Here is a 14,050-nt window from a genome sequence, read left to right as displayed (position 1 = left end):
TTTAGGAGGATTATTGTAGAGCAAATGGCCTTTGACAAGAGGTCGAAGGGAAGATTTACTTAATGTTCAGTATAGTCAGAATGTTTCTTTCTAGAGCAAAGCTCGCATAGGTTTACTTACGGCCCATTATAAAAGATTCAGGTTTATAAGCTCATGGTTCCTCTCTTATAACACAACCCACTGAATTTACAGGCATTACGTAGCTTTCTTTGTGTTGTCTCGTGAAAATTAGGGATTGGGGAACTGGCACAAATATGATCTCTTACTACTGCTATTACTGTGAGTAATAAAGTCCCGTGTGTTTGACACAGAATTCCAATGTCCTCTGCCAGTGTTTCTGAACCTTTGGTAAGCTACTTTGATAACTTGCAAGTAGAGTAAGATCTCAGGCCCTCCACAGTTCAATCTTGACAAGGGGTCACTTATCTTCATCTCCAAAGATTGCAAACTTCCTTTCTGGGGTGTTCAATTTCTCTACACACATACACAGAGAGAGAGAGGGGGCATGAGAGAATGTGAGCAGAGGGAGAAGAGGAGGAGGGGGAGGAGGAGGAGGAGAAAGAAAAAGAAGAGATGAGAAAGGTACCTCTATGGACTTAGTTGCAGGCAGCAGTTTAAGAAATAAATAAAGGTCACTTGTTGGAACTGAATTTTATAGCAGCTTTACTTCTTGATCACCTTCCATTTTATCAACATTAGCAATGGCCAGGAAGACTTGTTCCAGTGTTATCTGACTGATAGAATAGTCTTCTAAATTGAATAGCACTTTAGCTTTTTCCAAAATACTAAACACCTTTAACAGAAAAAACGGTGGTGTTATCATTGCAATATCCCCAGATGAACCTTTTCCTCACCCAATCACCCCCAACTCCTGCTAGGTTTATACTTATAGGCAAAAAAATATAGAAGGGGGAAGTTAGAAAGTAGAAGGAAAAGATGGTTGGAAAACAGAGAGAAGAGGAGGCAGTTACATCTTATTCTGGTAGGTATGGAATAATAGAATTTAGGTCAGAAGTCTCATTCCTACCACAGAGGACACTGAAAAGTAAGTTAGATTCTCCTTCTCTGGCAATGCCAGTCCCCATTCTGTAGGCCTGAACCCTCCCACTCCCTGCCAGTCCTCTATTAACACGCAATGTCATATTGGTATGATTTTGATAATCACCTTTCCCCAGCAGATTTCCTTTTTGGGAATGTGGTAGTAAATAATTCCTCGATATTCCTGGTTTACAATGTTACCTAAGAAAGATTTGAAAGGTAAGTAACAGGGAGGGCTCCATATTTGATGTTTTACAACATTTCCCAATAATTCCCATTCCAATTGTCCACACCAGTGGAAAAGATATCACATGCAATTAATATAAAAGATAACAATTCCAAATCCCTTTCATTTTAGTATTTGTTAAGTATATATTAAGTGTTTCAATAGCTTTACATCCATGTGATGAAATATGGCTTTAGTGCCTGTAGTTAGTAAAAATTGCAGAGTTGGGGTAATAACTTTTAGGCACTGAAAAACTGAGCTCACTTGCTCACTTTGCCAAACCTGATGTATATGAATCCTAATTTTGTGTGAAACTGTTTCTAGACATTGTGTGTGTGTGTGTGTGTGTGTGTGTGTGTGTGTGAGTTAGAATCTTTATGTGGAGGGCGGCTACAGTGTTTGGACAGGTTCAAGCCTCGGACTAGTCAGAGGGCACGGTCCTCTCATGGCACAGCCACGTGCAAGTCCCAGCTTAGAGGGCAAAGGCCTCCCAGCACAATTATAGGAAAAGGCTATGGCTGTAAGCTTGACCTTATGGCCCGAACCTGTGGTCCCAGGTGGCTGAATGATGTGGGCTTGATAGAGTGCAGGTGCATGTAATTAAGTAGATTAGAACATTGTTAACATCTTGACCACGCCCTTACTTTACCTCGTGGAATCTGGCTATAGAATAAAGAGTTGGCTTGCAGGTACTGTCGCTGTCTCTCCATCAGAGAAGCAGAGCCCTGCCGAGACCCAGCTTTCACTCTCTTTTCTGTCTTTTGTAAATCCTTCACCACCCGCCCCTCAGGTTCAGCCTTGGCTGTGCTGGCACAGCACATGTGGTGCCCAACATGGGGCCTGAGTATGGGGAACTACAATTGGGAGGTGAAAGGAGGCTCTAGTGAGGTGTGCACAGAAAGCAAAAGTAGAAAAGTAAAGCAAAAGTAAGGTAAGAAGCTGAGGTTTGGTAGTAGCTTGGTGTAAAACATGGGAAATTCAGGGTCCCAGGAAGGGATCCCTAAAAACAATGCTTAGTGAAGCATTTTTAAATTTCTTAAGGAGAAATAGTAGAAAAATAAATAAGCAATAAGAGAAAATAAGTGGTAGGAAATAAGTGGTAGGAAATAGAATATAGAAAATAGGAAATAAGATAGATACAGGTTAAGTGGAAAAGTAGACATAGAGGATAGAACAGGTAAAATTTTGATAATTTGTTTGCTCATAGGCACTGGACCTCGTGGGGTTTTGAGGGTTCAGTTAAGGCAGTGGTTCTCAACCTTCCTAATGCTGTGACCCTTTAATACAGTTCCTCATGTTGTGGTGACCCCCAACCATAAAATTATTTTCGTTGCTACTTCATAACTGTAATTTTGCTACTGTTATGAATTGTAATGTTTCTGGGCTGGGCTGGGTGGTGGGCTGCATTTTGCACCATGGGGTCTTGGCAGCATTGGCTGTGATTTGGTGAGGTGTCGCTCTGGGGTGGGGGTGGGGCCTGTGTCCCACTTGGGGGAAGCCACGTGTTGGTTTGCCAGCCAGTGCGTGTCATGGCAGCTCCTGCGTTGAGCCCCTGCCCCCTGGCGGGAAGTGTGTGTCATAGCGACCAGTCAGATGGTAGGAGGGACACTTAGCATATTAGCCTTTTTATATATATAGATTACCTAAATATGAAACCCTGAAGCCTATAGTTTGGTTTTGCATTTATGTACTTCATATAAATGCAAAAACATAGTATGCATTATTTTTATGTTTTCTCTCATTCATGTTATGTAAAGCTGTACTTCATTTATTTTTATTATATACTAGAGGCCCAGTGCACAAAATTTGTGCACTTGGTGGGGGGGCGGGGTCCCTCAGCCCAGATTGTGAGAAGGTGCAGGCCAGGCTGAGGGACCCCACTGGTGCACAGTTGGGGCCAGGGAGGGACGCAAGGGGTTGGCCATCTAGGGAGGGACTGCTGGAGGGCACCAGGGCGTGTCCAGCCCATCTTACTCAGCCCCGATAGGCTGGACCCCAGCAGCAAGCTAACCTACCAGTTGGAGTGTCTGCCCCCTGGTGGTCAGTGCACATCATAGCGACTGGTCGACCGGTCAACTGTCTGCCCCCTGGTGGTCAGTGCATGTCATAGTGAGCGGTTGAGTGGCCTTCGTGTATCATTAGCATATTACACTTTGATTGGTTGAACGGCTGACCGGACGACCAGACACTTAGCTTATTAGGCTTCTTTTTTACATAGGATATGACTTAACACAGCTATAACAACTCAGCCCTGCCTATATTACCTGGGAATGTTGTTGCAATAAATTCTTTGCACTCCTTTTGTTTATTTTCATTCTTATCAATCTTAATCTTTACTGTCAGAGTGTATATATCACTAAACTTGTCCTTGAGTTGCTGAGGACTGTCAAGGCACTTGAACCTCCCCTTTACCATGATGGCCAGCCTGGTACAAAGGGCCTCACATTCTTCCATGCTAGGGGGACAAAGAAGATTTGGCTGAAGAGACGTCTTTTAGAGGATGAGTTCAGTATTTCAAAACAGAGCTAAGACCATAAGGTAATATTTGCAGTAGGAAAGCTCGGTATTGCAGAACATCACCACTAAGACCATATTTGGGAAGAGAAGATTTTAAAAATTGAAAGCAGTAGATTTCTAAATCCATGATAGAAAGACCTTACTTCCTATTTTCTGTTGATTCTGGATTTCAGAACTCAATTTAGGATTCTTGACTTTAGCCCAAATTAGCCTCTACCCACAGCTCCTCTTATGTATGTAGCTCATATACTTAGATAAGTTCATTGACTTATATTCCCAGCTCCAACTAATTCCCTCCTATATTCTTCTAACTCTCAACCAAACGTCCCAGTAGGTCATACCTGTGGGAAGTTATGATGATAGCCTTGCCAGCTTTACACATCCATGTTATTGTGTCCCAGAGCAGGCGCCTGGCAATGGGGTCCATGCCAGAAGATGGCTCATCCAGGAAGACAACTGAGGACTTTCCCATTAGGGCAATAATAGTATTCAATTTACGTTGGTCTTCTTCACTTTATCGTCAAGAGAGAGAGAAAAGTGGAAGAGAAAGAAAAAAATAAGAGTACACAAGTCATTAATTCCTAGGACAGAATTAGCACACATATCCAGAATGCTGATTTGATATGAACCCAAAGCAGCATGCCCAAATCCAGGTGTATATATTAACTCATTTTCATTGAAATTACATTTTTTGGTAATTTATTTCAGCATCATTATTGCTGTAATATTTTTGTTTTGGAGATAAAGAACCATAGGGAGATAGGGATGAAAGGCTACAGCTCATCTCTACAGAAGGTTAACTTTATCTGCCTTATTCCTGACATTAGAACCCTGACAAGACATGAGACTATTCATAGTCATTGCCTCTGTGTGACAGAGGGATCAGAAAGAATCAGGCATTCTTTCTAAACAGTAGAAACACAGGCAGGCAGAATAATTGCAACAACATAATATCTCACCTGTATGTGTAGACAAAGTTGTCAGCATGGGTTTTTAGGTTCATTGAGTACAAAAAGATTTCTACATACTTGCAGATATTTGGCTCAGGCACCCCCTGCAGCCTGGCATACATGATCAGCAATTCCCGGCCCGTCATGTGGTTAAGCACAGGGTTAGATTGAGGACAATAGCCAATTCTTGACCTAACCTGAATCAAGATAGTAATAATAAGCAAAACATCCAAGTCAACTGTTCTACTGAGCATACAGTTCACATAGATGAGCTAAAAAACCCTAAGCCTATGCTGTTAAGAAGCTTTGATACTCACAAAGTTCTAGTCTAAAGAATATTTACAGCAGCAACTCACTGTGTAAAATGTCATACTAACATTCCTAACTGAAATTTTCAACATATATCCATTGTGTATTAATATGTACCCAACAGAGATTTTTGTTAAGAAGTTGCCTATTCAGATATCATTAGGCAAAGCCATTCTATTAAGTCAATTAAGATAATGTATAGAACTTCACTTCCAACATTGGCCAGGTAACTTCTATCAGGCTAATCTTCCCATAGATAAGAATGATAAAATATATATTATGTATATCTGTATATATAAAGAATACAAAAATAAACAAGTTGAACTACATCAACTTCTGCACAGCAAAGGAAAAGGAAGTCATCAATAAAATGAAAGGGAAAAGAAAGAAAGAAAGAAAGAAAGAAAGAAAGAAAGAAAGAAAGAAAGAAAGAAAGGGCAACCTATTAAGTGGGAGAAAATATTTCCAAGTCATATATCTGATAAAAAGTTAATATTTAAAATCTATAAAGAACTCATGCAACTCAATAACAACCTCTCCCCAAACAATCTGAATGAAAATTGGGCAGAGGATCTGAATAGACATTTTCCAAAAAACAATGTATTAGGTGGCCAACAGCTACACGAAAAGGTACTCAACATCACTAATCAGGGAAATGCAAATAAAAACCACAAGACATCTCTTCACACCTGTTAGAATCCTATCTAATGAAAGAGTAACATGCAAATTAACCATCACTCTGCTACACTCACAAGCCATGCCCACAGCCAATCAGGAGCGAGTATGCAAATTAACCCAACCAAGATGGCTGTAGCCACGAAGCGAGTAGGAGGCTTGGGTGTCCCGGGCAATGGAGGAAGCCAAGCTTTCCACACACCCTGGCCGGCCCAGGCCTCCACTCAAGGCTACAAAGTTTCAATTATAGAAGATAAATAAATCCCAGATACCAGGGCCTCCACTTGGGTCGCCAGGGGGCATGGCCGGCCTGCAAACCACCACAGGCCCCTCGCCCAGGCTGTACCACACCACAAGGGAACCCCAACCCTGATCTAGGACACCCTTCAGGGCAAACCAGCCGGCCCCCATCCATGCACCAGGCCTCTATCCTATGTAATAAAAGAGTAATATGCAAATTGACCATCACTCCAACACACAAGATGGCTGTCCCCATGTGGTCAAAGATCCTGCCCCCCTGTGGACACAAGATGGCCACCACAAGATGGCCAGCAGGGGAGGGCAGTTGGGAGGGACCAGGCCTGCAAGGGAGGGCAGTTGGGGGCGATCAAATCTGTAGGGAAGGGCAGTTAAGAGTGACCAGGCCAGCAGAGGAGGGGAGTTGGGGGTGACCAGGCCTGCAGGGAAGGGCAGTTGGGGGGGGAACCCAGGACTGCAGGGGAGAGCAGTTGAGGGTGACCAGGCCTGCGGGGGAGGGCAGTTAGGGGTGACTAGGCCTGCAGGGGAGGGCAGTTGGGGGCGATCAAGCCTGCAGGGGAGGGCAGTTGGGGGCGATCAAGCCTGCAGGGGAGGGCAGTTAAGGGTGACCAGGCCAGCAGAGGAGGGAAGTTGGGGGTGACCGGGCCTGCAGGGGAGGGCAGTTAGGGGCAATCGGGCCGGCAGGCAATCAGTTAGGCGTCGATCAGACTGGCAAGGGAGTGGTTAGGGGTGATCAGGCGGGCAGGCAAAAGCGGTTAGGGGCAATCAGGAAGGCAGGCAGGTGAGCAGTTGGGAGCCAGCAGTCCTGGATTGTGAGAGGGATGTCTGACTGCCTGTTTAGGCCCGACACTATCGGGATTGGGCCTAAATGGGCAGTAGGACATTCCAGTAGGGGTCCCAAATTGGAGAGGGTGCAGGCTGGGCTGAGGGACACCCCTGCTGTGCATGAATTTCATGCACCGGGCCTCTAGTGGCTATCATAAAAAAAAGACAAGAGTTAACATAATACTGGTGAAGATGTGGAGAAAAGAGACCCTTGTGTGCTGTTGGTTGGATTGTAAATTGGTGCAGCCACTATGAAAAACAGTATGGGAGATCTGCAAAAATAAATAGAAAAAAAATAGAACTACCATATGATCTGGCAATTTTGCTTCAGGGTATTTATCCAAAGGAAACAAAAACATGAACTCAAAATTATATATGCAACTCATGTCCATAGAAGCATTATTTACAATAGCCAAGACATATAGCTAGAAAATTGTCAGTTCTATTAAATATTTTAATTTTATTTGCATGAAACTGAGTCAAGTATTTTGCATTTCTCATCAATTCTTTCAATGTATTTTTATTCTCTCCTTTTTAAAAAATAGTTTATCCATTTCTTTAATTTTACAAAGCTGTAGTTGTTTTGACTTAGTTGTTGGTTAGCTGACTTTATAATTTTACTTGTTAATCTATGCAATCATTGTCTGCTCACACTTTTATATGCTTTCTTCCATTTATTTTGAGTTTTTCTGAGTCATGTGTTTAAATTGTTTATTTTATATATTCATTTATTGAAACAAGCATATAAACATTATTCTTTTAGTAGTTTATTGTATTTCATAGTCTTGGACATAAAATGCTTTCATTATTTTGATAAGTTCTTGATTGAAAGTAAGAGTTATCTAAAGATGAATATTTTTTTGTTTTGTTTCTGAAAACAAGTTTTATTTAAGTAAGGGTTTAAATACATTATGTAACATTAAAACTGAAGGAGGGGGAAAAAAAAACCTTCCAAAAATTAGTTTGTTACTTCACATGGCATTGGGCAGCTGTCGCTAATAAGTTGCAAGCTCTATACTTAGCTATGTGACTGACATCAGTTTGAAATTTGTTCCCTTGTCAAAAGTTGAACTGATAGAAGGTTGGCCTCAAATGATGGTGTTCGGACAACAATTAACCAGGACATATCCTAGCTAATTGGCTTTGGTGGCAAGCCGGAAGTCCACCTCACCTCACTGGAGGGAAGGTGGCAGGCTGCTCCAGGCTCCATCCACTGGTCAGGCGTCCAGGGAGGGCTTTGACCCCGAGGCCACCCTCTGTGGTGCAGGTGCCACTGTGGTGGGGGTAGACTCAATGAACACCAAAGCCCCACTGAAGCAAAACTTGCCCCATGAGAGTTTCTCCAGCACAGAAGTTCTCCCATCCTAGACACAGCTGATCCTCACAGCCAATTGGCCTGGAGGTCAATTCCTTCCAGTGATACCAACAATCAAGACTTAACTACAACAAGACTGCACACAGCCCACAAAGGGGTGCACCAAGAGTATCCACCTCAGGTAATTGGGGAGGCTGAGCCACTGAGCCCTAGAGGACACCTAACACACAAAGCCACTCCATCAACACAGGGAAGCAGCCAAAATGTGGAGACAAAGAAGCAGGTCACAAATGACAGAAATGGAGGAAAGCAAACTACTGGATATAGAGTTCAAAACCACAGTTATAAGGTTTTTCAAGTATCTTCTAGAAACTGCTGATAAATTTAGTGAGACCCTTGAGGATATGAAAAAGGACCAACTAGAAATTAAGCATACACTGACTGAAATAAAGAATAATATACAGAGATCCAACAGCAGACTAGAGGATCACAAGAATCAAGTCAAAGATTTGAAATACGAAGAAGCAAAAAACACCCAACCGGAAAAGCAAAAAGCAAAAAGAATCCAAAAATATGAAGATAATGTAAGGAGCCTCTGGGACTTCAAGTGTACCAACATCCGAATTATGGGGGTGCCAGAAGAAGAGAGAGAGCAAGATATTGAAAACCTATTTGAAGAAATAATGACCGAAAACTTCCCCCACCTGGTGAAAGAAATAGACTTACAAGTCCAGGAAGTGCAGAGAACCCCAAACAAAAGGAATCCAAAGAGGACCACACCAAGACATATAATAATTAAAAAATGCCAAGAGCAAATACAAAGAGAGAATATTAGATACAACAAGTGAATCTAAAAATCAAGTGAATAAAAAATCTGATGAACAGAATAAACTGGTGAATATAATAGAATCAGAGGCATAGAAAGGGAGTGGACTGACAATTCTCGTGTGGGAAAGGAGTGTGGGGAAGAGACTGGACAAAAATCATACACCTATGGATGAGGACAGTGGGTTGGGGGGGAGTAAGGGCAGAGGGTGGGGTGGGAACTGGGTGGAGGGGACTTGTGTGTGTGCGGGGATATAGAGGAACAACTGCAATAATCTGAGCAATAAAGATTTATTTAAAAAAATCATACTGGATAAAAATTTATAGGAATCTAAGAAATAACTGGATTTATGGAAATACTGGCAAATTATCAGGACAAACCGTAATTAATTAAACAAACAGAAGAAACTGATCATGATTATAATTTTTACAACGTTTTGTTTGAAATATTGCTGATTTTAAAATCTTTTTTTTAATTTTTAATATAAGAAAACTTATTTTTCTGAGAGCAATTTGATAAATTACTAGTATACCTTTGTATGCAATATTGAAGCATTTATATTTTTCTCCCTATTTATCCCTCCAGAGTTTGGAAACTCTTAATGAATAAGTATTATTATTTTCTTGGCAATATGGTTGTTTTTACAATTTCAATAATAATCTGTACTCTTTATAAGAGGACACAATTGGAAACTAGTTTTTATTATCAAAGCTTTGACTGGGATATCATGTTTGAAAGAGATTTGCATAGACTTAGATATTACCAGAAAGGTTTTAGGAATTAAGATTGACTTCAGTAGCTGAATAAAGCCTTTTGGGAATACAGCTTGGTATCTTGTTTATATGATTCACAAGAGTATTTCCAGGTAAGGAACTAAGGTTGCCTTCTTGGGATATGGCAAAGAAAGAACCTTAAGACATGAGGAATTCACCCAAATGTATAGGCAAAGTCTTGAAAATATGTGTCTTGGCTTCTTAGCCCTGAGAGGCTAATTAAAGTTCTATCTGGAGACTCCTTACCAAATTTCAGCACAGCAGATTTAAATTGCCTGTATAATCAATTACCACTCTTATTGTATTTATACAGATAATCTATCAAAATTCATTGAAACTAGATTTGTGAGGTAAATAGTCTTAATTTGACTATCTGAAAAAAATGAGGGTGATTTTAAGGAGAGAAATTTTGTTTTCAGAGAATCTATAATACACAGTTTTAGATATTAGACTCTAGTTCAGTTAGTTTTTAAAGTTTTACCTATAAAATGGATGAGATTTTGACTTTTTCTAATTTTATAAATTTCATCCTTTGACTTGGAGTTATTGAGGACTAAAATTTTTATTGTTTTAAGCCTTGCATACAAATTGCAGCTAAAGGACACAACATAAACTTGATAAATCACCACCAACAGCTCATGTTCATAAAATCTCAGTGATGGATGCTGTGGAAGCCATGCAGAATTTTCCTGAGCACTTGATGACATCATCAAAACAGTCAAATTGCAAAACAGAACAATCTGATTGTCACTGCCGGCCGTCATTGCAGCAAAAGAAGCTTTCAACCTCACCTCTAGAAAATTCTCAGCTGTCAGCCTTACAGAGTCAGAAACTGGTTTATAATATGCTCTGATCATCAATCTTTATTTTTATGGACATACCCTTATTGAACACCGATTGCTTGCTTGTACAATATAGGCCTCACTTTGGGAGTCCATCTGCATTATCATTGCCTGAAATGAGACTCAACAATTTAACTGAACTGAGTTATTTTCAGGACTAAATGATTTGATCAATAAAATGTGGAGCATTCTTCTAGAATGTGAAACTCAATTGTTTAAAGTTTTAAAAGTGGGACTGAAGGGACAAAAATTCTACCACCTTTGCCCCAGAGACCATTCTCTTGACCACTAGACTGACACACTATGCAATATATGATGACGTACCATAGAGTTGTACAGTCTAAAACTACCTAATGTTATTACCCAACTAGAAGCCTGGTGCATGAAATTTGTGCATGGGGTGGGGTGGGGTGGGATGGGGTGGGTCCCTTAGCCTGGCCTGCACCCTCTCCAATCCAGGATCCCTTGGGGGATGTCGGACTGTCAGTTTAGGCCTGACTGGCAGTCAGACAGCCCTCTCACAATCCGGGACCACTGGCTCCTAACTGCTCGCCTGCCTGCCTGCCTGCCTGCCTGACCATCCCTAACCACCTCTGCCTGCTGGCCTGATTGCTCCTAACCGCCTCTTCCTGTTGGCCTGATCGCCCCTAAATGCCCTCCCCTACCAGCCTGATCACCCGCTAGGTGCTCCCCTCTGCTGGTCTGATCACCCCCTAAGTGCCTCCCTCACCCGCCTGATTGACCCTTAATTGCCCCCACCCCCCACAAGCCTGATTGCTCCCTAACTACCCCCCTGCTGGCTTATCGTCCCCTAACTGCTCACCCCTACTGGCCTGATTGTCCCCTAACTGCCCCCCCCTGCAGGCCTGATCACCCCTAACCACCTCTGCCTTGGCCCCTGCCATCATGGCTTTGTCTGGAAGAACATCTGGAAGATGTCTGGTGTAATTAGCATATTACCCTTTTATTAGTATAGATGCTACCCAATAAGTAAAAAAACAAGAAACCCCACAAAATTCTGCCACCCTGAAGAGGCCCTATTAGGATATTGATTGTAAGGTGTTTATTAAGACTCAAAAGGAGGCTTTGACCCTCCCTCCTTTCCTGCCTGAGAGATTCAGACAGAAAAACCTGCTTCAGGAAAGAGATCTTGGAATGCTGCTTTAATTTGAATTAAACATGGTAAACAAGAGGGCTTCAAGCAGATGCTAGTTAGCCCAACACCCCCATTTCCTATTTTTTCTGAGTCACCTAGTAAAGAATTTTCCCACCATGTTTGTTCCGCTCTTCCTCAGCTACCTGTAAATTGCACATTCTCACTTATGAAATCTAATGCTCTGTCCATTACACTTCTCCTTTGTCCAAAAGTGTCTTATAGACTCAGTGTTGCCTCACTGCCTTTGGAATTTTCATGCCTATGTGAATTGCACATGTGCACAATTAAAGTTTGATTTTCTCCTGTTAAAAAAATAAACCTCTATTTAAAAAATAACAGGTAACTTAAACCTGTTCATATTTAGTATTGGTATGGTGTTTATTCTATTTTTCTTTTCTTTTAGTATTTACAGAGGTGTACATTGTTTTAATGGTATATTTTATAAATATCCATTTTTATATCTTTTTATATCTATGAAATTTTTGAGTCTTAATTTATTCCAACAAATGATCATTTCTAAATAAATATTCCTCGTGTATATGAAAAAAGCAGTTATCAGTTTTTAATTACTTGATACATCTTTATATATTTCTTTAATTCAGTCTATTAATTGTTTTATTCAAATATGCAGCACTAATACTTCTTAATTTTAATTTTAAAATTAAATTTATTGGGGTGACATTGGTTTATAAGATTATATAGGTTTCAAGTGTCCATTTATATGATACATCATCTGTACATTGCATTGTGTGCCCACCACCCAAAGTCAAATCATCTTCCATCACCATGTATTTGGCCCCCTCCGATAACCACATACTGTTGTCTGTGTCTATGAGTTCCAGTTTTATATCCCATATATGAGTGAGATCATGTAGTTCTTAGCTTCTTCTGACTAATTTCACTTAGCATAATATTTTCAAGGTCCATTCATATTGTTGCAAATGGCAATATTTCACCTTTTCTTATGGGTGAATAGTATTCCATTGTAAAAATATACCACATGTTCTTTTCTTTTCTTTTTAAATTTCTTTATTGATTAAGGTATCACATATTTGTCCTCATCCCTTCATTTCCATCCCACACCCCTCCCCACGGATGCCCCCACCCCCTGTTGTCTTTAACCATTGGTTAGGCTCATATGCATGCACACAAGTCCTTTGGTTGATCTCTCCCCCCTCCCCCCACCTTCCCCTACCCTCCCTCTGAGGCTCGACAGTCCGATCGATGCCTCCTTGTTTCTGGGTCTGTTCTTGTTCATCAGTCTATGTTGTTCATCATTTCCCCTAGATGAGTGAGATCATGTGTTACTAGAAATATACTTATAAGAACCAAATGTGAGACGAGCAATAATAGTTATGCTGACAGGCAAACGAATCAGTCTGTAGTAAGTTTCTTTCTGGACCAACAGTTCTTTTGAGACCCAATTTCAATGTCCACCAGTTCCTTATGTGTACATGTCGGCACTGACCCCTCAGCTCTGGATGGTGGACAAATGGTGGTAATGCAGGTCCGACTCCCTCTGGTTCGGTCTTGCCCAGACCCAGGGGCATGGCTTCACCAGGACTCAGGGGCGCATGGCCTCACCCGGACCCAGGGGCGCGTGGCCTCACCCGGACCCAGGGGCGCGTGGCCTCACCCGGGCCCGGGCCCCAGCCTCATCCGGACCCAGGGGTGCGTGGCCTCTCCCGGACTCAGGGGCACGTGGCCTCACCCGGTCCCGGGACCCAGCCTTGTCTGGATCCAGGGGCGCACGGCCTCACCTGGACCCGGGGTCCCGCTTCACCCAGGCCCAGGGGTGCATGGCCTCTCCCTGACCCAGTGGGGCGGCCTCACCTGGACCCAGGACCCAGCCTCACCCAGATCCAGGGGCGCATGGCCTCACCCGGACCCGGGATCCAATTTCACCCGGACCCAGGGGCGCGTGGCCTCGCCCGGACCCGGGGGCGTGCGGCCTCACCCAGATGCAGGGGCGCACGGCCTCACCTGGACCCAGGATCCAGTTTCACCAGGACCCAGGGGCGTGTGGCCTCACCCGGACCCAGGGGCGCGTGGCCTCTCCTGGACCCAGGGGCGTGGCCTCACCTGGACCCGAGACCCAACCTCACCCGGATCCAGGGGCGCATGGCCTCACCCGGACCCGGGATCCAATTTCACCCGGATCCAGGGGCACGTGGCCTCACCCGAACCCGGGACCCAGCATAACCCGGATCCAGGGGTGCATGGCCTCACCTGGACCCGGGACCCAGCCTCACCCGGACCCAGGGGTGCACGGCCTCACCCGGACCTGGGATCCAGTTTCACCCGGACCCAGGGGCGCGTGGCCTCACCCGGACCCAGGGG

General features: G+C 43.0%; 1 protein-coding gene across 1 annotated transcript in view; it reads right to left on the bottom strand.

Moving 5' to 3' along the window:
* Window positions 1-652: 652 nt before the first annotated feature.
* LOC307110044 (phospholipid-transporting ATPase ABCA3-like) overlaps window positions 653-14,050 on the bottom strand; it is a gene marked incomplete at both ends in the record, with an annotated part of 343,983 nt that continues 330,585 nt past the window's right edge. The window contains 5 exons of the mRNA XM_079789089.1: window positions 653-793; window positions 1,166-1,239; window positions 3,520-3,719; window positions 4,123-4,293; window positions 4,741-4,928. Coding sequence (XP_079645215.1) covers window positions 653-793; window positions 1,166-1,239; window positions 3,520-3,719; window positions 4,123-4,293; window positions 4,741-4,928 — 774 coding nt within the window. The remainder of the gene's footprint in view (window positions 794-1,165; window positions 1,240-3,519; window positions 3,720-4,122; window positions 4,294-4,740; window positions 4,929-14,050) is intronic.

This window comes from Cnephaeus nilssonii, assembly GCF_951640355.1.
Source record: "Cnephaeus nilssonii genome assembly, chromosome: 2".
In the NCBI taxonomy this organism is placed as follows: domain Eukaryota; kingdom Metazoa; phylum Chordata; class Mammalia; order Chiroptera; family Vespertilionidae; genus Cnephaeus; species Cnephaeus nilssonii.
This window is presented reverse-complemented; position numbering and strand designations above follow the sequence as displayed.